Source organism: Scyliorhinus torazame, chromosome 22, assembly GCF_047496885.1.
Source record: "Scyliorhinus torazame isolate Kashiwa2021f chromosome 22, sScyTor2.1, whole genome shotgun sequence".
Lineage (NCBI taxonomy): Eukaryota > Metazoa > Chordata > Chondrichthyes > Carcharhiniformes > Scyliorhinidae > Scyliorhinus > Scyliorhinus torazame.
Window position 1 is genome coordinate 109,686,279 of NC_092728.1, and position 24,781 is coordinate 109,711,059.

Genomic DNA, 24,781 nt, shown 5'->3' on the forward strand with positions numbered 1-24,781 from the left:
CAACATTCTGAACTTCACTTTCTTCTTGTGGAGCACCGCCTTGGCCCGATTGAAACTCGCCCTCCTTCTCGCCACCTCCGCACTCCAATCCTGATACACGCGGATCACCGCGTTCTCCCACCTGCTGCTCCGTGTCTTTTTCGCCCATCTCAGGACCATCTCCCTGTCCTTGTAGCGGTGGAACCTCACCACTATTGCTCGAGGTATTTCTCCTGCCTTTGGTCTTCTCACGAGGACTCGATACGCTCCCTCCACTTCCAGGGGGCCCGTCGGGGCCTCAGCTCCCATTAAGGTATGGAGCATCATGCTCACATACGCCCCAACGTCCGCTCCCTCTGCCCCTTCGGGAAGACCCAAGATTCTTAAGTTCTTCCTCCTCGAGCTATTTTCCAGGGCTTCCAGTCTCACCATACACCTCTTATGAATTGCCTCGTGCGTCTCCAAGCCCTGTATCTCGTCCTCGTTTTCGGCAGCATTTGCCTTCACTCCACGGAGCTCCATCTCTTGGGTCTTCTGCCTCCTTTAACCCCTCAATCGCCTGCAGCATCGGCGCCAGCACCTCCTTCTTGAGCTCCTCCACACATCGCCGGAGGAACTCCTGCTGTTCCAGGCCCCATACCAACTGGCCGCCCTCCGCCGCCATCTTGCTTCTCACTTCCCTTCTTTGCCGCTGCTCCAGAGGATCCTCCGCAATCTGGTCGCTATTATCTCTTCTGTCCATTCACATCCGGGGGGACTCCCTTTTATGTCGCCTCACAGTGGGTTTAGCCTTCGAAAATTGCCGTTTGGGCTCCCGATAAGAGCCCAAAAGTCCGTTATAACGGGAGGTGCCGAAACGTGTGACTTAGCTGGTCATCGCCGCACCCGGAAGTCAATAGAGATTATTATTATGGCCATCTCCTGCTTCCTATTTATTATATTCCAGGCAATGTTCAAAACCAAGGCTCCAGAGATGGATGCAGCTCCTTCCAATCTTCATATAGGCTTCAGTCAAATGTCGGGAACTCCGCCCCACTCCCCGTTCCATAAATATAAATACAGTAAACCTGTGAAATTGACGTGCAATGACTCTAAACAACAGGAACATTAGATCCAACTTATCTCTACACAACCCAACTCAGCCCAACCAAGCTCACTCCAACCCAACCCAATCCAACCCAACTCAGCCCAACCCAACTCAGCCCAACCCAACTCAGCCCAACCCAACTCAGCCCAACCCAACTCAGCCCAACCCAACTCAGCCCAACCCAACTCAGCCCAACCCAACTCAGCCCAACCCAACCCAGCCCAACTCAGCCCAACCCAACTCAGCCCAACCCAGCCCAACCCAGCCCAACCCAGCCCAACTCAACTCAGCCCAGCCCAACTCAGCCCAACTCAACTCAGCCTAACCCAACTCAGCCCAACTCAACTCAGCCCAACCCAACCCAATCCAACCCAACTCAGCCCAGCCCAACTCAGCCCAACCAAGCTCACTCCAACCCAACCCAATCCAACCCAACTCAGCCCAACCCAACTCAGCCCAACCCAACTCAGCCCAACCCAACTCAGCCCAACCCAACTCAGCCCAACCCAACTCAGCCCAACCCAACTCAGCCCAGCCCAACCCAACCCAGCCCAGCCCAACCCAGCCCAGCCCAGCCCAACTCAGCCCAACCCAACCCAACCCAGCCCAACCCAACCCAGCCCAACCCAACTCAACCCAACCCAACCCAGCCCAACCCAATTCAGCCCAACCCAACTCAGCCCAACCCAACTCAGCCCAACCCAACTCAGCCCAACCCAACCCAGCCCAACCCAACTCAGCCCAACCAAGCTCACTCCAACCCAACCCAATCCAACCCAACTCAGCCCAACCCAACTCAGCCCAACCCAACTCACTCCAACCCAACCCAATCCAACCCAACTCAGCCCAACCCAACTCAGCCCAACCCAACTCAGCCCAACCCAACTCAGCCCAACCCAACTCAGCCCAACCAAGCTCACTCCAACCCAAGCTCACTCCAACCCAACCCAATCCAACCCAACTCAGCCCAACCCAACTCAGCCCAACCCAACTCAGCCCAACCCAACTCAGCCCAACCCAACTCAGCCCAACCCAACTCAGCCCAACCCAACTCAGCCCAACCCAACTCAGCCCAACCCAACTCAGCCCAGCCCAACTCAGCCCAGCCCAACTCAGCCCAGCCCAACTCAGCCCAACCCAACTCAGCCCAGCCCAACTCAGCCCAGCCCAACTCAGCCCAGCCCAACCCAACTCAGCCCAACCCAACCCAGCCCTACCCAACTCAGCCCAACCCAACCCAGCCCTACCCAACTCAGCCCAACCCAACTCAGCCCAACCCAACTCAGCCCAACCCAACTCAGCCCAACCCAACTCAGCCCAGCCCAACTCAGCCCAACCCAACTCAGCCCAGCCCAACCCAGCCCAACTCAGCCCAACCCAACCCAGCCCAACCCAGCCCAACTCAGCCCAACCCAACTCAGCCCAACCCAGCCCAACCCAGCCCAGCCCAACTCAGCCCAACTCAACTCAGCCTAACCCAACTCAGCCCAACTCAACTCAGCCCAACCCAACTCAGCCCAGCCCAACCCAACCCAACCCAGCCCAACCCAACTCAGCCCAACCCAACTCAGCCCAACCCAACCCAGCCCAACCCAACTCAGCCCAACCCAACTCAGCCCAACCCAACTCAGCCCAACCCAACTCAGCCCAACCCAACTCAGCCCAACTCAACCCAGCCCAACTCAACTCAGCCCAACCCAACTCAGCCCAACCCAACTCAGCCCAACCCAACTCAGCCCAGCCCAACTCAGCCCAACCCAACTCAGCCCAGCCCAACTCAGCCCAACTCAGCCCAACCCAACTCAGCCCAACCCAGCCCAACTCAGCCCAGCCCAGCCCAGCCCAACTCAGCCCAACCCAACTCAGCCCAACCCAACTCAGCCCAACCCAACTCAGCCCAACCCAGCCCAACCCAGCCCAACTCAGCCCAACCCAGCCCAACTCAACCCAACCAAGCCCAACCCAGCCCAACCCAACCCAGCCCAACCCAGCCCAACTCAGCCCAACCCAACTCAGCCCAACCCAGCCCAACCCAGCCCAACTCAACTCAGCCCAGCCCAACTCAGCCCAACTCAACTCAGCCTAACCCAACTCAGCCCAACTCAACTCAGCCCAGCCCAACCCAACCCAACCCAGCCCAACCCAACTCAGCCCAACCCAACTCAGCCTAACCCAACTCAGCCTAACCCAACTCAGCCCAACCCAACTCAGCCCAACCCAGCCCAACCCAACCCAGCCCAACCCAACCCAGCCCAACCCAACCCAGCCCAACCCAACTCAGCCCAACCCAACTCAGCCCAACCCAACCCAGCCCAACCCAGCCCAACCCAACTCAGCCCAACCCAACTCAGCCCAACCCAACCCGACCCAGCCCAACCCGACTCAGCCCAACCCGACTCAGCCCAACCCGACTCAGCCCAACCCGACTCAGCCCAATCCAACTCAGCCCAACCCAACTCAGCCCAACCCAACTCAGCCCAACCCAACCCAGCCCAGCCCAACCCAGCCCAGACCAGCCCAACTCAGCCCAACCCAACCCAACCCAGCCCAACCCAACCCAGCCCAACCCAACTCAACCCAACCCAACCCAGCCCAACCCAATTCAGCCCAACCCAACCCAGCCCAACCCAACTCAGCCCAACCCAACCCAACCCAACTCAGCCCAACCCAACCCAGCCCAACCCAACCCAGCCCAACCCAACCCAGCCCAACCCAACCCAGCCCAACCCAACCCAGCCCAACCCAACTCAGCCCAACCCAACTCAGCCCAACCCAACTCAGCCCAACCCAACTCAGCCCAACCCAACTCAGCCCAACCCAACCCAGCCCAACCCAACCCAGCCCAACCCAACTCAGCCCAACCCAACCCAACCCAGCCCAACCCAGCCCAACCCAACTCAGCCCAACCCAACTCAGCCCAACCCAACCCAACCCAGCCCAACCCAACCCAACCCAACCCAGCCCAACCCAACCCAACCCAGCCCAACCCAACTCAGCCCAACCCAACTCAGCCCAACCCAACTCAGCCCAACCCAACTCAGCCCAACCCAACTCAGCCCAACCCAACTCAGCCCAACCCAACCCAGCCCAACCCAACCCAGCCCAACCCAACTCAGCATAACCCAACTCAGCCCAACCCAACTCAGCCCAACCCAACTCAGCCCAGCCCAACTCAGCCCAGCCCAACTCAGCCCAGCCCAACCCAACTCAGCCCAACCCAACTCAGCCCAACCCAACTCAGCCCAACCCAACTCAGCCCAACCCAACTCAGCCCAACCCAACTCAGCCCAACCCAACTCAGCCCAACCCAACTCAGCCCAACCCAACTCAGCCCAACCCAACTCAGCCCAACCCAACTCAGCCCAACCCAACTCAGCCCAACCCAACTCAGCCCAACCCAACTCAGCCCAACCCAACTCAGCCCAACCCAACTCAGCCCAACCCAACTCAGCCCAACCCAACTCAGCCCAACCCAACTCAGCCCAGCCCAACTCAGCCCAGCCCAACTCAGCCCAGCCCAACTCAGCCCAGCCCAACTCAGCCCAGCCCAACTCAGCCCAACCCAACTCAGCCCAACCCAACTCAGCCCAACCCAACTCAGCCCAACCCAACCCAGCCCAGCCCAACCCAGCCCAGCCCAGCCCAACTCAGCCCAACCCAACCCAACCCAGCCCAACCCAACCCAGCCCAACCCAATTCAGCCCAACCCAACCCAGCCCAACCCAACTCAGCCCAACCCAACTCAGCCCAACCCAACCCAACCCAGCCCAACCCAACCCAGCCCAACCCAACCCAACTCAGCCCAGCCCAACTCAGCCCAACCCAACCCAGCCCAACCCAATTCAGCCCAACCCAACCCAGCCCAACCCAACTCAGCCCAACCCAACTCAGCCCAACCCAACCCAACCCAGCCCAACCCAACCCAACCCAACCCAGCCCAACCCAACCCAGCCCAACCCAACCCAACCCAACCCAGCCCAACCCAACTCAGCCCAACCCAACTCAGCCCAACCCAACCCAGCCCAACCCAACCCAGCCCAACCCAACCCAGCCCAACCCAACCCAGCCCAACCCAACTCAGCCCAACCCAACTCAGCCCAACCCAACTCAGCCCAACCCAACCCAACCCAGCCCAACCCAACCCAACCCAACCCAGCCCAACCCAACCCAGCCCAACCCAGCCCAGCCCAACTCAGCCCAACCCAACTCAGCCCAACCCAACTCAGCCCAACCCAACTCAGCCCAGCCCAACCCAGCCCAGCCCAACCCAGCCCAACCCAACTCAGCCCAACCCAACTCAGCCCAGCCCAACTCAGCCCAACCCAACTCAGCCCAATCCAACTCAGCCCAACCCAACTCAGCCCAACCCAACTCAGCCCAACCCAACTCAGCCCAACCCAACTCAGCCCAACCCAACTCAGCCCAACCCAACTCAGCCCAACCCAACTCAGCCCAACCCAACTCAGCCCAACCCAACTCAGCCCAACCCAGCCCAACCCAACTCAGCCCAACCCAACCCAGCCCAACCCAACTCAGCCCAACCCAACTCAGCCCAACCCAACTCAGCCCAACCCAACTCAGCCCAACCCAACTCAGCCCAACCCAGCCCAACCCAGCCCAACCCAACTCAGCCCAGCCCAGCCCAACCCAACTCAGCCCAGCCCAACCCAGCCCAACCCAACTCAGCCCAGCCCAACCCAGCCCAACCCAACCCAACCCAACTCAGCCCAACCCAGCCCAACTCAGCCCAACCCAACTCAGCCCAATCCAACTCAGCCCAACTCAAATCAGCCCAACCCAACTCAGCCCAACCCAGCCCAACTCAGCCCAACCCAACGCAGCCCAACCCAACTCAGCCCAACCTGATACAACCCACTCTACTGCAGCCCAATCTAATGCAGCCAACCTAACGCTGCCCAAGCCAATACAGCCTAATGCAATACAGCCCAACCCAATACAGCTGAACGCAATACACCCCAACGCAATAAAGCCCAACTGTACACAGCCCAACCCAACGCAGCACAATTCAACGCAGCACAACCCAACGCAGCACAACCCAACGCAGCACAATTCAACGCAGCACAATTCAATGCAGCACAACCCAACGCAGCACAACCCAACGCAGCCCAACTCAATGCAGCACAACCCAACGCAGCCCAACTCAATGCAGCACAACCCAACGCAGCACAACCCAACGCAGCACAATTCAACGCAGCACAACTCAACGCAGCACAACCCAACGCAGCACAATTCAACGCAGCACAATTCAACGCAGCACAACCCAACGCAGCCCAACCCAACGCAGCACAGGCCAATAGAGCCAGTTCATTGTATCCCATCCCATGCAGCCAACCCAATTAAAGTCAATGCAGCCGAGCTCAATGAAGTCCTGCCTAATGCAGCCCAACTCAATCCAACACAACCAATTCAACCACACTCAATCATAACACAGCACCATCCAGATGTTAACCTCATTGGCCAATGCAGCAGAACACGACATAGCAAAGTTCAAGACAGCACTACTCAATTCAGTGCAACTCAACACAACACACCCCAACAGTATTCACTGAATCCCAATCCAACACAGTAACGCTCACGCAGCACCATCCAGAACAATGCCATCTGTTTGTCATCTCATCCTCCACCATGTTACACAGTTATTCCCTCCACCACTGCTGCACCATGGATTCAATGTGAACCACCGAGAAGATACAATGCCTCAGCAGCACCGCATAAACTTACAACCTCAACTACCCAGTAGAACATGGGTAGCAGGCACATGGGAACCGAACCACCTGGAAGTCCCCCTCCAAGTCACTCACCATCCTGACTTGGAAATATATCGCCGTTCCTTTGGATCAAAATCCTGCAACTCCCTCCCAAACAGCATAGTGGTTGTACCTACACTGCATGAACTGCAGTGGTTCAAGAAGGGAGCTCACTATCACCTTCTCAAGGGCAGTAAAGGATGTGTAAGAAATACCAGCATAGCCAATGCCACTTCCCAAGAATGCGTAAAGCATTGCAAACACAACGGGACTCAGCTGAACTCAACACAAACTAGTACAATTCAACCCAATCCAGCCATCAACATCCGACCGTGAACAACTGAACTCAGCACACATCAACACAAAATGATTCATTTCTCCTTAACAACCTTAGCATTCTGCAGTTAGAACATAGAAAGTGAACCATTTGTTGAGCTGGACTTGGTGTCTTTTATTAACCAGCTTTGCCCTAGTGCCAGTCTCGTGCTTGTCTCAATATGAGGTGTCTAATGGGGGATAATTCCATTTGTGAGGTTTACTTTCATTTTTACAGAGCCTTAAGTTGTTGACCAGAGACTGTGTAATGCAAAGAAACCTTCAACTGCCATTCCTACACAATTCTCTTTACTTCTAAAAGTAATGATATGTTTCCAGGAGGTTTACTAGATTGATATCTGGAACGAGCAAGTTATCACATCAGAAAGGTTGGACAGACTGGGTTTGTTTCCACTGGAGTTTAGAAGAGGGGGTGAACTGTTTGAGGAATAGAAGATCCTGAACGGCCTCGACAAGGTGGATGTGGCGAGGATGTTTCCTCTCGCAACTGAGTCCAGAACTAGGGGCCATGGTTTTAAAATTAGGGGTATCCCTTTTCGGACTGAGATGAGGAGAATTTCTTTCTCAGAGAGCTACGTCACTTTGGAACTCTTGCCTCAGGAGGCGGTGAAATAAGAATCAGTGAATATTTTTAAGGTCGAGGTCGATAGATTCACATTAGGCAAAGGTTATTGGAGGTAAATGGGAATATAGAATTTGATCTTACTGAATGGTGGAGCAGGCTTGAGGGGCTGAATGGTGGAGCAGGCTTGAGGGGCTGAATAGGATTGAAGTCACAGGGAGAGATTTTCCCACAGGGATTCGATCACTGATCAGATGCCAACATCTCCCGTACAAATGGAGAGCGTTCACTGTCCTGGGCTCCACTCTGGACAATTGCATTTCCTGAGATGTATACTCGGGGATTGTGACACCAGTCTCCATCTGTTCACAGTCTCCATCTATCGGGGCTCTGGCTGATCTCTCTACATCTCTCTGTGGGGCTTGTACAATCATACAGGACAGAATGGTCACCTTGCAGACAACCTCCACAAAAGAAAGGAAAGGAGGCAGAGAAACATTTGAGACAGGATTGGTACTTACAGTTTCACCTCGTTGCCCTGGGTGTCCGGGTAACCCATCCTTACCAGCTGGGCCCTATGAAAAGGAAGGATAGAGAGAGAAATTATATTTAGAACTTAATTACTGTAAGAAGAAAAAGGTGACAGGGAACCTGGTGAGATTTTCACCTCTTACGGTCAGAGCTTGGATCTAGTTCAGAACAATGGATTGAAAGTCTGAATTGTCTACTGAATCGTTAGGCACCAACCACACACCTGGCACACACCTGGCACAAATCTGCTACACACCTGGCACAAACATGCACACACCTTCACATACCTGGCACACAGCAATCGCACTCCCAAAACTGCAATGGTGAGGGGAGTGGAAAAATTCAAGAACTGAGCAGGAAATTCTTCTTAATTACTGGAATGAGGGTAAGATATTGGCCTGAGTAGAGGGAGCTTTACTCTGTATCTAACCCCGTGCTGTACCTGTCCTGGGAGTGTTTGATGGGGACAGTGTAGAGGGAGCTTTACTCTGTATCTAACCCCGTGCTGTACCTGTCCTGGGAGTGTTTGATGGGGACAGTGTAGAGGGAGTTTTACTCTGTATCTAACCCCGTGCTGTACCTGTCCTGGGAGTGTTTGATGGGGACAGTGTAGAGGGAGTTTTACTCTGTATCTAACCCCGTGCTGTACCTGAATCCAGCCCCTGAATCGCAACATAATGCGAGAGCACTACCCGATCCCGAAGCGTGAAGAATTAACCTGTGAGATGGCTCATGCCAAATTCTTTACCAAGCTGGACGCCTCCTGCGATTTCTGGCAGATCCAGCTGGACGAGTCCAGTCGGAAGCTGTGCCTGTTTAACACTCCGTTCGGCCGGTATTGCTACAACCGCATGCTTTTAGTATCATCTCAGCTTCCGAAGTATTTCATCGCATAATGGAGCAAATGATGGAGGGCATCGAGGGGACGCGGGTCTATGTGGACGACGGGATCATCTGGTCCACAACGCCCGAGGATCACATCGCTCGCCTCAAACAGGTTTTCCAGAGGATTCATGAAAATGGCCTCCAGCTCAACGGCCAAATGCTCGTTTGGGCGGTCCGCTATCAAGTTTCTGGGTGACCACATTTCACAGCAGGGTGTGCAACCTGACACCGACAAGGTGCTGGCAATCAATGCCATGAAGACACCAGAGGACAAAAAGGTGGTCCTACGTTTCCTCGGGGTGGTACATTTTCTCGGAAAATTCATTCCCAACATGGCATCCCACACCACGGCTCTCCGGCATCTCGTTAAAAAGTCGACAGTGTTCCAGTGGCTTCCCGCACATCAAGCGGAGTGGCTTGGGCTGAAGGCGAAGCTCACCACAGCCCCAGTGCTGGCGTTCTTTGACCCAACCAAGGATACCAAGATATCCACAGACGCAAGCCAGGACGGCATTGGGGCGGTGCTCCTCCAGCGAGACGACTCCTCGTCCTGGGCTCCAGTGGCATATGCCTCCAGGGCCATGACTCCGACCAAACAACGGTATGCCCAGGTCGAAAAGGAGTGCTTGGGTCTCCTGACAGGAATAGTCAAGTTTCATGACTGCGTATACAGTCTGCCGAAGTTCACGGTGGAAACAGACCACAGGCCTTTAGTCCACATAATCCAGAAGGATTTAAATGACATGACACCTCGGCTGCAGCAAATTCTTCTTCGTCTCCGCCGATATGACTTTGAACTCGTCTACACACCGGGTAAGGAGCTGATCGTCGCAGATGCCCTATCCCGATCCATCACCACGCCATGTGAACAGGGCGACTTCATTCGCCACATCGAGGCACAGGTACAGTTGTGTGCCAGCAACCTCCCAGCCACTGATGAATGAGTTGTCCAGATACGCGAAGAAACTGCCAAAGATCCTCTACTGCAGCGTGTGATGCAACACCTCGCCCATGGCTGGCAAAAGGGGCAGTGCCCCCAGTTCTTCAACGTTATGGACGAGTTAACGGTTGTTGAGGGGGATTCGTCTTAAACTAGATAGACTCGTCATTCCCCAAAGCATGCAAGCCATGGTGCTCAGACAGATCCAGGAGGGTCACCTTGGGGTCGAGAAATGTCGACGCAGAGCTCGGCAGGCAGTCTACTGGCCTGGCATCAGCCAGGACATTGCCAACACGGTCCTCAACTGCACAACATGCCAGAAATTTCATCCAGCTCAGCCCAAGAAAACACTGCAACAGCACGAGATTGTGACTTCTCCGTGGTAAAGGTGGGGATAGACCTCTTTCACGCAAATGGGCATGATTACGTGCTCTTGGTCGACTACTTCTCCAGCTACCCGGAAGTGGTGAAACTGTGGGACCTTACGTCCAAGTCAGTGATTAAAGCCTGCAAAGAGACGTTTGCCAGGCACGGCATACCACTCAGTAATGAGTGACAACGGCCCTTGTTTCTACAGCCAAGAGTGGTCCGACTATGCACGATCCTACCACTTCAGTCACATCACACCCAGTCCCCATTATCCGCAATCAAACGGGAAGGCTGAAAAAGGGTCCATATTGTCAAGCGGTTGCTGTGCAAGGCTGCAGACTCAGCCTTGGACTTCACCCTGGCGCTGTTGGCATACAGGGCAACTCCTCTGTCGACTGGTTTGTCTCCGGTGCAGCAGCTCATGAATCGCAACCTGAGGACGACTGTTCCAGCCATCCATGTTCCAGACCTTGACCGCCTCACGGTGCTGCAGAAAGTGCAGCGATCCAGGGACCAGCAGAAGATCACGTATGATGCTCATGCCACGGATCTACCTGCGCTGGCTCCAGAAGATGTTGTTCACGTCCAGTTGCCTGAGGGAGGCTGGTCAGCTGTTGTCGTCAGACAGGCTGCCCCCAAGTCCTTCGTTGTCCAAATGGCTGATGGCTCCATTCTATGGCGCAACAGGAGGGCGCTGTGCAAAGTTCCCTGCCCACCGCCTGACCGTACTTCTCCGCATGTCATCATGCCTCCTTCGGACATCTCGCAACACGAGGCCACCGATCTGGCAGCAATCCCGCCTCTCCATGAGGCCACCGACATGGCAGCAATCCCGCCTGGCCTGGTGCCAGCGTCCCCCCCTCCACCTCTGAGGCGATCGACAAGAATTTGTCGCCCGCCACAAAGACTGAATCTATAGACTTAAATCTTGTAAATTTTGTTTAGTTTGCTCTATATCTGCACGATAGACACCTTCCCATGTACATATATTCATTCATTCACCACTTGTACATAGTCATGCAAGTATATACCGCCACGTTCCAAAATTTATTTTAAAAAGGGGAGATGTCATAATATCCACTCATGTATATAATGAGATGCAGACAGGCAGTGATTGACACACAGGATAACCAATGAACACACACGACACAGAACAACCAATCACCAGACAGGACACCACCACTATAAAGCCCACAGGGCATTAAGACTCTCTCTCTCTCACAGGACACAGCGACTGAGATAGTCAGAGTGCACAAGCCAGTGAGCACTATCACCATGAGGTAGAGAGTTAGTTTGGTCAAGCCAGTAGGAGGTTCTCAGTTAGATTGATAGAGTGTCAACTCACAGCAGACTATGTACAGCAATCAGGAAGTTCAATAAAACAGTGTTGGACCATCTCCTGTGTCAGAAGCCTGTTTCTAGTTTCACTGCATCCAGTTGCAGTCAACGTTGAACCAATTTAATTAACACATCAAGGTGTAGACTATATTAATAATTAATGGTGTAAAGTAATACCTTGGAGAGCTGTGATGTAATTTGAGTGAGTGAATCTTGATCAACTTACAATCCATAAAAAAATGAGGCAAATTCCTGGGATTACTTACAGGAGGTCCTTTGGGTCCAGCAAATCCCATTGGTCCCTGTGGGCCAGATGGTCCCTACAATGTAAACATAAACAGGATGAGAAAAAGGAAGCTGTGCAATTCGGATTCCTTTCGCAGCCTCAGAACAACATAAAAGTTATTTACAACCAATTGAATACTTTTCTAAAGTGCAGCCTATGTTTTAATGTGGAAAAACATGGTCGTCAATTTCCGCACATCAATAGGAATAATCAGATAATCTGGGGTGAATTCTCTGCCGGCAGGGTTCTCGGTCCCCCCCCCCCCCCCCCCCCCCCGCGAGTGTCCTGGTGGCGTGGGGTGGCTACAATTGGAAATCCCATTGGCCAGCGGTGAAATGGGGTATCCCACTGCCAGCGAAGACTCGCTGCCAAGAAACACTCGGCTGGGGAATCTCAGTTATGGAATAAATATTTGCCCCAAAACAGCGTGGAAATTTCCCCGCTGCAATGAGATCTTTTACATCCACTTGATGGACGGTGGCATCTCAGTTGAATGTCTCTTCAGAAGAGATGTGGAAAGAATATTGGTTAAAACCCCGCAGGCTTAAACTGCAAAGATGCAATTTGTACATCATTGGCTGTGGCGTGGAGATGATGATACCACAGGCTCAGAAACGGGAGTTGGGTGATTCATCATTTGCTATGCAAGTGTCTGTCGATGAGGGCATTTCGCCATGACTTCTTACAACCTTGGTTGTGCGTTACCACGGAGTTGGTGCATTAACGTTGTTCTGATGTTCTGTAACTTTGCGTTTGGAATCTGTGCCTTGCTGGCACTGGCAGGGGTCGTGTAGAGGTCACACATAGAAGTTGGCAGAAATCTATTTCCTGACCAGTCAACATTTCTGGGGAAAAGCTGACCTCATTGGATAGTCGCGAACTCATCGCTACAGGGACTGGGCAGTCTAAAGCTGATCTTCACATAGATTCAGAAAGAGCTTTCTGGACCCAGGTGATTTGGTTTTTGCAATGAGAATTTTTCTTTTCGATTTAGAATCTGTTCCTGCAGCCTGTCTGAAATAATCAATGTGCCAATTCTTTCCCAGTGCTTCAATTTATTTCTCAAAGGCTTAGATCTGAGAGAAGCTATGAAAGCGAAGGAACATCAAGTGTACACGCTCCAAAGAAAAAAGACAACTTGAATCTAATTCTGTCAGCTTCTGTTTACAGTGTCAAATTTCTTCACTGAACTTTGGAGTAAAAACAAACTATAAAAGACAGATTGATTAGTACGGTCTGGTCTCCATCTGATGGAATGACGTTAGAGACACGGAACACACATCGGTACCCTCACTCGCTACTGCTGAACTGGGAAGGGCAGTGGGAACAGAACTGGGACAAGCTGGAAAAACATTGTGTGAGAACAATGGAATATAAAGGAAATGATCTCCTTACCCGCTCACCAGAAGGACCAGGTGGACCATCATTGCCCGAGCTACCCTGCAATTACAGACAATTACAGATGTTAGCTTCAGAAAATGAAAGAATTATCACATAATATTCAGAATATTTCTGCAAGTATCTTCCTTCAATTAGATTTTCCGCAGGTATTCAGCGGAATACCAGCTGTTTCATCAGCTTGATATCAGTCCCTGATCCTCGCGTGCCACATGTCTACATTGGAAAGGCACAGGGTCAGACCCCATTCATTTTTGCCCAGAATGGATGGGTGAGAATCTCCGTTGCTTGCTGGAGGCGGTATCTGAACAGGAACTGGACGGACTTCCAACCCCATCGTATATTGGGTGCAGAGATTTAAATAGGTCCAAACAATATCTCAGATTAAAAGGAGGAAGGAGATGTTTATGAGCCAGAGAGAGCGATATTTTGAGAGCCAGGGGATGAGGGGGATAATTTGGTGATAAAATGGAGATTTAGGAAGACAGAGTGAAAGTTATTGGGAGGAAGAGAAGGGGAATGTTGGGGCAAGCAGGTTAAGAGGAGAATTTGGGAGTTTAACTTTCCATCTAACCCCGTGCTGTACCTGTCCTGGGAGTGTTTGATGGGGACAGTGTAGAGGGAGATTTACTCTGTATCTAACCCCGTGCTATACCTGTCCTGGCAGTGTTTGATGGGGACAGTGTAGAGGGAGCTTTACTCTGTATCTAACCCCATGCTGTACCTGTCCTGGGAGTGTTTGATAGGGACAGTGCAGAGGGAGCTTTACTCTGTACCTAACCCCGTGCTACTCTGTACCTAACCCCGTGCTGTACCTGTCCTGGGAGTGTTTGATGGGGACAGTGTAGAGGGAGCTTTACTCTGTATCTAACCCCGTGCTGTACCTGTCCTGGGAGTGTTTGATGGAGACTGTGTAGAGGGAGCTTTACTCTGTATCTAACCCCGTGCTGTACCTGTCCTGGGAGTGTTTGATGGGGACAGTGTAGACGGAGCTTTACTCTGTATCTAACCCTGTGCTATCCCTGTCCTGGGAGTGTTTGATGGGGACAGTGTAGGGGGAGCTTTACTCTGTATCTAACCCTGTGCGGTACCTGTCCTGGGAGTGTTTGATAGGGACAGTGTAGAGGAAGCTTTACTCTGTATCTAACCCCGTGCTGTACCTGTCCTGGGAGTGTTTGATGGGGACAGTGTAGAGGGAGCTTTACTCTGTATCTAACCCCATGCTGTACCTGTCCTGGGAGTGTTTGATGGGGACAGTGTAGAGAGAGCTTTACTCTGTATCTAACCCCGTGCTGTACCTGTCCTGGGAGTGTTTGATGGGGACAGTGTAGAGGGAGCTTTACTCTGTATCTAACCCCATGCTGTACCTGTCCTGGGAGTGTTTGATGGGGACAGTGTAGAGGAAGCTTTACTCTGTATCTAACTCCGTGCTGTACCTGTCCTGGGAGTGTTTGATGGGGACAGTGTAGAGGGAGCTTTACTCTGTATCTAACCCCGTGCTGTACCTGTCCTGGGAGTGTTTGATGGGGACAGTGTAGAGGGAGCTTTACTCTGTATCTAACTCCGTGCTGTACCTGTCCTGGGAGTGTTTGATGGGGACAGTGTAGAGGGAGCTTTACTCTGTATCTAACCCCGTGCTGTACCTGTCCTGGGAGTGTTTGATGGGGACAGTGTAGAGGGAGCTTTACTCTGTATCTAACTCCGTGCTGTACCTGTCCTGGGAGTGTTTGATGGGGACAGTGTCAAGGGAGCTTTACTCTGTATCTAACCCCGTGCTGTACCTGTCCTGGGAGTGTTTGATGGGGACAGTGTAGAGGGAGCTTTACTCTGTATCTAACCCCGTGCTGTACCTGTCCTGGGAGTGTTTGATGGGGACAGTGTAGAGGGAGCTTTACTCTGTATATAAATTATAAAGTTACCTTTGGGCCGGCTTTTCCTGTCGAGCCTCTTGGACCACGTTCACCTCGTGGACCCTTTGATGATAAAATGAACAATGTTAGATGCAGAAGAAACAGAGCTTGACAGTTAATGTTTACATTGAGGAATTAGTGTTTAAAAACATTGACATTTTGCAGCGACACACTGGAACAGCTGGTGAAAATGTTGTGTGAATAGGTTTACCGTTGGGCCTCTCTGACCTCGTGGACCTGCTTTTCCCGGAGTTCCCTGGAAATAAAGAATGGAGAAATAGATGAGAAAATGGCGAGCAATGAATCAGAGTCAACACGCGCCCTGGTCCATGAATCATCCTCAGGTGAGTAACTTGCAGAGGTACCTGTCCATAGTTACAGTGGAGACGGGAGTATTTTACCCCTATTTCCTCAGTGAGTGGATAGTGAAGATCACCCAGGTTACTGAGCCACTGGAAGACGCCAGCATTTTAGGATCCGTGATTTTAAGCGGTTAATCTGACCATGTGGAAAGGTCAGTGAGTGTAATCTGATTTACACCTGCCTGTCACACCCTCATCACCTCATCCTGACACAACCCCAATCTCACCTGGTGGTCTGTGTGGACAAGCTGACTCACGGGGCAAAGGTCACTGAGAACTCGCGGGTCAAAGGTCAGTGAGGACCCACGGGGCAAAGGTCAGTGAGGACCTGCAGGGCAAAGGTCAGTGAGGACCCTCGGGGCAAAGGTCAGTGAGGAGCCACAGGGCAAAAGTCAGTGAGGACTCACTGGGCAAAAATAAATTTTTTCCAATTAAGGGGCAATTTAGCGTGGCCAATCCACCTACCCTGCACGTCTTTGGGTTGTGGGAGTGAGGCCCACACAGACATGGGGAGAAAGTGCAAACTCCACACGAACATTGACCCAGTGCCGGGATCGAACCCGGGACCTCAGCGCTGTGAGGCAGCAGTGCTAACCACTGCGCCACCGTGCTGCCCTATTTTTCCTCTGCAAGGCCGGGATTATTGTCCTCAGAGAAAATAAGGTTGAAGATATTTAACAGAGGTGGTCAAAATTCTGATGCATTTGAAGAGTAATTGAGGAGAAGCTGTTTCCTCTGACAGGAAGGTCGAGTACCAGAGGGGCCGGATTGAAGATTGTTCGCAAAGGGAATTAATTGGGTAAATACTTGTAGCGCACAAAGACTCCGTGAGACGAATAGAGTGAAGTCGATGAGGCTTTATTAAGCGTGACTGTTCCCCCGCAGCTCGATAGTAGAATGGCCTGCGGGGGAGGACTCCGGCTTCTTATACTCCGCCTTCAGGGCGGAGCTAGAGGTCAACGGCCAACCAGGACCCGGGATCTGTCAGCCAATGACATTAGGACTTCCAGTCCCACATGACCCCTAATACATACTACCACATTCACCCCTTGTCAAAAATGAACCCGGCGGGGTGATGCTTCGTATGGTGGTAAGGGTTTACAGGGCTGGTCCTGGGAGGAAAACATTCACATGGCAATACAGTATTGTACAATTTTGTCCTGTTTCAACTATTTACAGAAGGTATCAGGAGAAAAGCAAAATGTTCTTGTGAAAAGTCCATATATTGATTTAGATCGACGCCACGAGTCGGTCGGGCGGTCTGGTCGTCCGTGTCGATCGCCTCGGCCCCGGTGGTGGTGGTGGTGGTGCTTGTACCAGTGTTGTCGTCTCCGGGAGCCTTACGGTTTCAGCTTGGGCTTTATTCTTGGTCAGGCCTGAGGGGAGGGGAACCGATCCTCCTGGGAAGGGGGCGGTCGCGGGGTGTGGCAGTGGCAGGAAGGGGGGGGGTTGGGTGAATGGTGTCGGGGGGGTGTGTGTGTTGCCGGCGGGCGCCAGATCCCGCAGGGAGACCGTGTCCTGTCGGCCGTCGGGGTACTCCACGTAAGCGTACTGCGGGTTCGCGTGGAGGAGGTGAACCCTTTCGACCAACGGGTCCGCCTTATGTGCCCGCACATGCTTTCGGAGCAAGATGGGTCCCGGGGCCGCCAGCCAGGTCGGCAGCGACGTTCCAGAGGAGGACCCCCTAGGGAAGACAAGGAGACGCTCATGAGGCGTTTGATTAGTGCTCGTACATAATAGCGACCGGATGGAGTGGAGAGCGTCCGGGAGGACCTCCTGCCACCGTGAAACTGGGAGGTCCCTGGACCGTAGGGCCAGTAGGACGGTCTTCCAGACCGTGCCGTTCTCCCTCTCTACTTGCCCGTTCCCCCGGGGGTTGTAGCTGGTCGTCCTGCTTGAGGCTATGCCCTTGCTGAGCAGGAACTGGCGCAGCTCGTCACTCATGAAAGAGGACCCCCTGTCGCTGTGGACGTATACGGGGCAACCGAACAGTGTGAAGATGGTGTTCAGGGCTTTAATGACTGTGGCCGCGGTCATGTCAGAGCAGGGAATGGCGAATGGGAAGCGGGAGTATTCGTCCACCACATTAAGAAAGTATGTGTTGTGGTCGGTGGAGGGGAGGGGCCCTTTGAAATCGAGACTAAGGCATTCAAAGGGGCGGGAAGCCTTAATCAGGTGCGCACCATCCGGCCTGAAAAAATGCGGTTTGCATTCCGCGCAGATGTGGCAGTCCCTTGTGACTGTACGGACCTCCTCTAAAGAGTGTGGGAGATTGCGGGACTTGATAAAGTGGAAAAACCGAGTGACCCCCGGGTGGCAGAGGTCCTCGTGGAGGGTTTGGAGGCGGTTAATTTGTGCGTTGGCACATGTGCCGCGGGATAGGGCATCGGACGGCTCGTTCAGCTTTCCGGGACGATACAAAATCTCGTAGTTGAAGGTGGAGAGCTCGATCCTCCACCTTAAGATCTTGTCGTTTTTGATTTTGCCCCGCTGTGCATTATCGAACATGAAGGCTACCGACCGTTGGTCAGTGAGGAGAGTGAATCTCCTGCCGGCCAGGTAATGCCTCCAATGTCGCACAACTTCCACTATGGCTTGGGCTTCCTTTTCCACTGAGGAGTGGCGGATTTCTGAGGCGTGGAGGGTCCGGGAGAAAAAGGCCACGGGTCTGCCCGCTTGGTTAAGGGTGGCCGCTAGAGCTACGTCGGAGGTGTCGTTCTTGACCTGGAAGGGGAGGGACTTGTCGATGGCGCGCATCGTGGCCTTTGCGATATCCGCTTTGATGCGGCTGAAGGCCTGGCAAGCCTCTGTCGACAGAGGGAAGGTCGTGGTCTGTATTAGGGGGCGGGCCTTGTCTGCGTACTGGGGGACCCACTGGGCGTAGTACGAAAAGAACCCCAAGCAGCGTTTCAGGGCTTTTGGGCAGTGCGGGAGGGGAAATTCCATGAGGGCGCGCATACGTTCGGGGTCGGGGCCTATTATCCCATTGTGCACTACGTAGCCCAGAATGGCTAGCCGATTGGTGCTAAAAACGCACTTGTTCTCGTTGTACGTGAGGTTCAAGGCTTTGGCGGTCTGGAGGAATTTTTGGAGGTTGGCGTCGTGGTCCTGCTGGTCGTGGCCGCAGATGGTTACATTGTTGAGGTACGGGAACGTGGCCCGTAACCCATGTTGATCAACCATTCGGTCCATCTCTCGTTGGAAGACCGAGACCCCGTTTGTGACGCCAAATGGGACCCTTAGGAAATGGTATAATCGCCCATCTGCCTCGAAGGCTGTGTACTTGCGGTCACTTGGGCGGATGGGGAGCTGATGGTAGGCGGACTTGAGGTCCACGGTGGAGAAGACTTTATATTGGGCAATCCGATTGACCATGTCGGATATGCGGGGGACAGGGTACGCGTCTAGTTGTGTGTACCTGTTGATGGTCTGGCTATAGTCTATGACCATCCTTTGTTTCTCCCCTGTCTTCACTACTACCACCTGCGCTCTCCAGGGACTATTGCTGGCCTGGATTATGCCTTCCTTTAGTAGCCGCTGGACTTCGGACCGAATGAAGGTCCGGTCCTGGGCGCTGTACCGTCTGCTCCTAGTGGCGACGGGTTTGCAATCCGGGGTGAGGTTCGCAAACAAGGACGGGGGTTGCACCTTGAGGGTTGCGAGGCCGCAGATAGTGAGTGGGGGTATTGGGCCGCCGAATTTGAACGTAAGGCTCTGTAGATTGCATTGGAAATCTAATCCCAGTAAGGTGGGGGCGCAGAGTTGGGGAAGGACGTTTAGTTTGTAGTTTTTGAACTCCCTCCCCTGCACCGTTCGGGTAACTATGCAGAATCCTTGGATCTGTACGGAGTGGGATCCTGCAGCTAGGGAAATCTTTTGTGCGCTGGGATAGGTGGTCAAGGAACAGCGTCTTACCGTGTCGGGGTGGATAAAGCTCTCCGTGCTCCCGGAGTCGACTAGGCATGGCGTCTCGTGGCCGTTTATTAGCACCGTTGTCGTCGCCGTCTGGAGTGTCCGGGGCCGAGCTTGATCGAGCGTAATTGAAGCGAGACGTGGTTGTAGTAGTGGAGTGGGGTCCGTTGTTGCCGTCCAAGATGGCGTCGGGGATGAACAAAATGGCTGCCCCCATACATCGCACATGGCTGGGGGGTCACAAGATGGCGGCGGAGGTGGACAAAATGGCCGCCCCCACGCGTCGTACTTGGTCTGGGGTGGTCCAAGATGGCGGCGCCCTTCCTCCCCTCGTGGTGGCCGGGACCCAAAATGGCGGTGTCTGCGGGTCGCACATGGGGCGCTGGGGGGGTTGGGGAGCGTTAGGACCGCGCGGGGCTCCCTCATCTCTGGGGACAGCGGTGGTCGGGACCCAAGTTGGTAGCGCCGGCGGGTCAGACGTGGTGCGCGGGGGGGGTTTGGGGGGCGTTAGAGACGCGCAGAACTCCCTCTTCTCCGGGGAGAGCGGTGGTCGGGACCCAAAGTGGAAGCGCCGGCGGGTCATACGGGGGTGGGGCGGGGGGGGGGGGGGGGGGGTGGGGCGGTTTGGGGGGCGTTAGAGACGCGCAGAACTCCCTCTTCTCCGGGGAGAGCGGTGGTCGGGACCCAGAGCGGCTGCGCCTGCGGGTCGTACATGGGGCGCTGGGGGGGTTGGGGAGCGTAAACGGCGTGCAGGGCTCCCTGTTCTCCCGGGACAGCGGCGACCTCGCGGGACCGGCACACAACCGCGAAATGGCCCTTTTTCCCGCAGCTCTTGCAGATCGCTGCGCGGGCCGGACAGCGCTGCCGGGGGTGTTTCAACCACCCAAAGCACCCCCCAAAGCTGCAGACTGGCTGGCGGTCAGCACCACCCAAAGCTGCAGACTGGCTGGCGGTCAGCAGCACCACCCAAAGCTGCAGACTGGCTGGCGGTCAACAGCACCACCCAAAGCTGCAGACTGGCTGGCGGTCAGCACCACCCAAAGCTGCGGACTGGCTGGCGGTCAGCAGCACCACCCAAAGCTGCAGACTGGCTGGCGGTCAGCAGCACCCAAAGCTGCAGACTGGCTGGTGGTCAGCACCACCCAAAGCTGCGGACTGGCTGGCGGTCAGCAGCACCCAAAGCTGCAGACTGGCTGGCGGTCAGCACCACCCAAAGCTGCAGACTGGCTGGCGGTCAGCAGCACCCAAAGCTGCAGACTGGCTGGCGGTCAGCAGCACCGCCCAAAGCTGCAGACTGGCTGGCGGTCAGCAGCACCACCCAAAGCTGCAGACTGGCTGGCGGTCAGCAGCACCCAAAGCTGCAGACTGGCTGGCGGTCAGCACCACCCAAAGCTGCGGACTGGCTGGCGGTCAGCAGCACCACCCAAAGCTGCAGACTGGCTGGCGGTCAGCAGCACCCAAAGCTGCGGACTGGCTGGCGGTCAGCAGCCCTCCCCCCAAAGCTGCAGACTGACTGGCGGTCAGCAGCACCCAAAGCTGCAGACTGGCTGGCGGTCAGCAGCCCTCCCCCCAAAGCTGCAGACTGACTGGCGGTCAGCAGCACCCAAAGCTGCAGACTGGCTGGCGGTCAGCAGCCCTCCCCCCAAAGCTGCAGACTGACTGGCGGTCAGCAGCACCCAAAGCTGCAGACTGGCTGGCGGTCAGCACCACACAAAGCTACAGACTGGCTGGCGGTCAGCAGCACCACCCAAAGCTGCAGACTGGCTGGCGGTCAGCACCACCCAAAGCTGCAGACTGGCTGGCGGTCAGCAGCACCACCCAAAGCTGCAGACTGGCTGGCGGTCAGCAGCCCTCCCCCCAAAGCTGCAGACTGGCTGGCGGTCAGCAGCACCACCCAAAGCTGCAGACTGGCTGGCGGTCAGCAGCACCACCCAAAGCTGCAGACTGGCTGGCGGTCAGCACCACCCAAAGCTGCGGACTGGCTGGCGGTCAGCAGCACCACCCAAAGCTGCAGACTGGCTGGCGGTCAGCAGCACCACCCAAAGCTGCAGACTGGCTGGCGGTCAACAGCACCACCCAAAGCTGCAGACTGGCTGGCGGTCAGCACCACCCAAAGCTGCGGACTGGCTGGCGGTCAGCAGCACCACCCAAAGCTGCAGACTGGCTGGCGGTCAGCACCACCCAAAGCTGCAGACTGGCTGGCGGTCAGCAGCCCTCCCCCCAAAGCTGCAGACTGACTGGCGGTCAGCACCACCCAAAGCTGCGGACTGGCTGGCGGTCAGCAGCACCCAAAGCTGCAGACTGGCTGGCGGTCAGCAGCCCTCCCCCAAAGCTGCAGACTGACTGGCGGTCAGCAGCACCCAAAGCTGCAGACTGGCTGGCGGTCAGCAGCACCCAAAGCTGCAGACTGGCTGGCGGTCAGCAGCCCTCCCCCCAAAGCTGCAGACTGGCTGGCGGTCAGCAGCCCTCCCCCCAAAGCTGCAGACTGGCTGGCGGTCAGCAGCACCACCCAAAGCTGCGGACTGGCTGGCGGTCAGCAGCACCCAAAGCTGCAGACTGGCTGGCGGTCAGCAGCCCTCCCCCCAAAGCTGCAGACTGACTGGCGGTCAGCAGCACCACCCAAAGCTGCAGACTGGCTGGCGGTCAGCAGCACCCAAAGCTGCGGACTGGCTGGCGGTCAGCAGCCCTCCCCCCAAAGCTGCAGACTGACTGGCGGTCAGCAGCACCCAAAGCTGCAGACTGGCTGGCGGTCAGCACCACACAAAGCTACAGACTGGCTGGCGGTCAGCAGCACCACCCAAAGCTGCAGACTGGCTGGCGGTCAGCAGCACCCAAAGCTGCGGACTGGCTGGCGGTCAGCAGCACCCAAAGCTGCAGACTGGCTGGCGGTCAGCAGCACCCAAAGCTGCAGACTGGCTGGCGGTCAGCAGCACCACCCAAAGCTGCAGACTGGCTGGCGGTCAGCAGCACCACCCAAAGCTGCAGACTGGCTGGCGGTCAGCAGCACCACCCAAAGCTGCAGACTGGCTGGCGGTCAGCAGCACCCAAAGCTGCAGACTGGCTGGCGGTCAGCAGCACCCAAAGCTGCAGACTGGCTGGCGGTCAGCAGCACCACCCAAAGCTGCAGACTGGCTGGCGGTCAGCAGCACCCAAAGCTGCAGACTGGCTGTCTGACCTCTCGGAATCTCTCCAAATGGAGAAAATCAAATTCGCCGTCCGCGGGTCGGAGGAGGGTTTCCACAAAACGTGGGAGCCATTCACTCGACTGTTCCGAGACCTGTTTCCAGCCAATAACTAGGAAGCCAAAGATCAGGAGGGGGTAGGCACGACATAGCAAGGATGGGGTGGGGGTGAGGGGGTGGGTTCAGGGAAACATGGAACTCAACCAAGCCCCGGGGGGGGGGGGGGGGGGGGGCAACAACCTGAAGCAAAGGAGGAAGAGGAAAAGAAAACCCGTGGGAGGCGAAACGCAGGAGACGACAATTGCCACGGCGATTACTGCAAGGAAGAAAAACGAAGAAAACTGTGACGTGTGTAAATAGGCGAAGCTGATAACTGTGTAAACAGTTTCCGTTACTTTTTATTTTGCTTCCTCTTTGTGTTTGTTTCATATCCGAATGTTTGTAAGTTTATATATCCGCTCGAAAACCAAAAACTCAATAAAAACATTTATTAAAAACCACCTTTGTTCTGCCATTCACACATTCTAATCTCGATCAGCTCCCTCCCCTCTCCACAGACGCTGTCAGACCTGCTGAGATTGTCCAGTATTTTCTGTTTTTGTTTCAGATTCCAGAATCCGCAGTAATTTGCTTTTATTAACAGCTTTTTAATTTGAGGGGGGGGGGGGGGGGGGGGGGGGGGGGGGGGGGGGGGAGACAGTTCTGGATTTCCACCGTCTGTGTGGAGAAATGTTTCCTGGCATCAGCTTGGTGAATCTGTGCAGTGGCATCAGCAAAGGGCATTCTCTCTGTCCCGTAGCGAGGGGCCCAGGACTGAGCCCTGCCTCTCCACACCCGGTCTGAAGGGAAGTGTGACCTCAATTGTGACTCATTCACTTTAAATGTGTCAACACCCCTCAAAACACTGGATGCACGAGGAATCTCAAAGCGGTTTGCCAAACACCAGCTGCTAACACTGGGATCCTGGTTCTTGTGCTGTTTATAAATCACTGAGGCTCAATGGGGCCATTCCCGCAGACAGAACAGAAAACTTTAACCCTTTAGCAAACTGTGCTGGATCCCAAATCCCTGGGGCTAAACCCCCCCACTCCCCCACCCCACAAGCCTAATACTCGCTCTCCCCGAGGAGGCTCAGGGTACAGAGTGAGATGGTATCAGGGTTCATATTTGAGGAAATTGTCCCCCTTCCCCCTCGCCCTTCACAGGCCCCCTTCTGAGGAAGTCACGTTGAAATAATTAGAATAGAATTGTTGAATGGCTGCTCCACAGGGGAGGCCATTGGACCCATTGCGCACAATGCTGGCTCTTTGCATGAGAAACTCACCCAGTCCCAGTCCCCTCGCTTTGTCTACTTCCCTCGAGAAGGAGCTGCGAGTGTGGAGACTCGGAGACAGTGAGAAGGACAGTCCTGATGGGACACCGAATAATGTGATACCAGAAACTCCTGAATCTGACGAGCTTTCAGGCCAACACTCAGTCTGGCGATCACCAAGTTCCAGCAAGAGGCAAAATGGAGCTTTCCACTGGCTGACAGAGTCACGGGAAGCCTGGCCCGGGTCCTGTAACCAGCAAGCTTCCCCTGGATCAAGCAAGTCCGATATTCAGGCTGGCTCACTGCCAGGGTACTGCATTGATCTGTCGCCCAGATCACAGCAGTGTTTATCTCTGGCGGTTCTCAGGCTCTCGTTGGTTGGAATGGCTGAGGTTAGTTTGCTGGGGTTGAGGGAAGGTGGTCAATTGCAGTATGGACCAGTCCAGTATTAACAGCTGGTAAACCCCCACCCCAAACCAGACTCAGAGCTCGTTAACCACCCAACCCAGCTTCTGCTTTGCTCGTAGGGCTCCAATTGAAACGTCCGAGGTGAAGGTTTGGGGGATGGTTGAAAGAGAGAGAGAGAGCGACAGAGAGAGAAGAGACAGAGAGACAGAAACAGAG

The 24,781-nt window shown here is 54.8% G+C and overlaps 1 protein-coding gene across 1 annotated transcript in view; it reads right to left on the reverse strand.

Moving 5' to 3' along the window:
• Window positions 1-24,781, reverse strand: part of LOC140399362 (uncharacterized) — a 166,522-nt gene that overhangs the window by 102,926 nt on the left and 38,815 nt on the right. The window contains exons 6-10 of the mRNA XM_072488934.1: window positions 15,601-15,645; window positions 15,399-15,452; window positions 13,477-13,521; window positions 12,062-12,115; window positions 8,254-8,307 (exon numbers count right to left, since the gene is read on the reverse strand). Of these exons, the coding sequence (XP_072345035.1) occupies window positions 8,254-8,307; window positions 12,062-12,115; window positions 13,477-13,521; window positions 15,399-15,452; window positions 15,601-15,645 (252 nt within the window). The remainder of the gene's footprint in view (window positions 1-8,253; window positions 8,308-12,061; window positions 12,116-13,476; window positions 13,522-15,398; window positions 15,453-15,600; window positions 15,646-24,781) is intronic.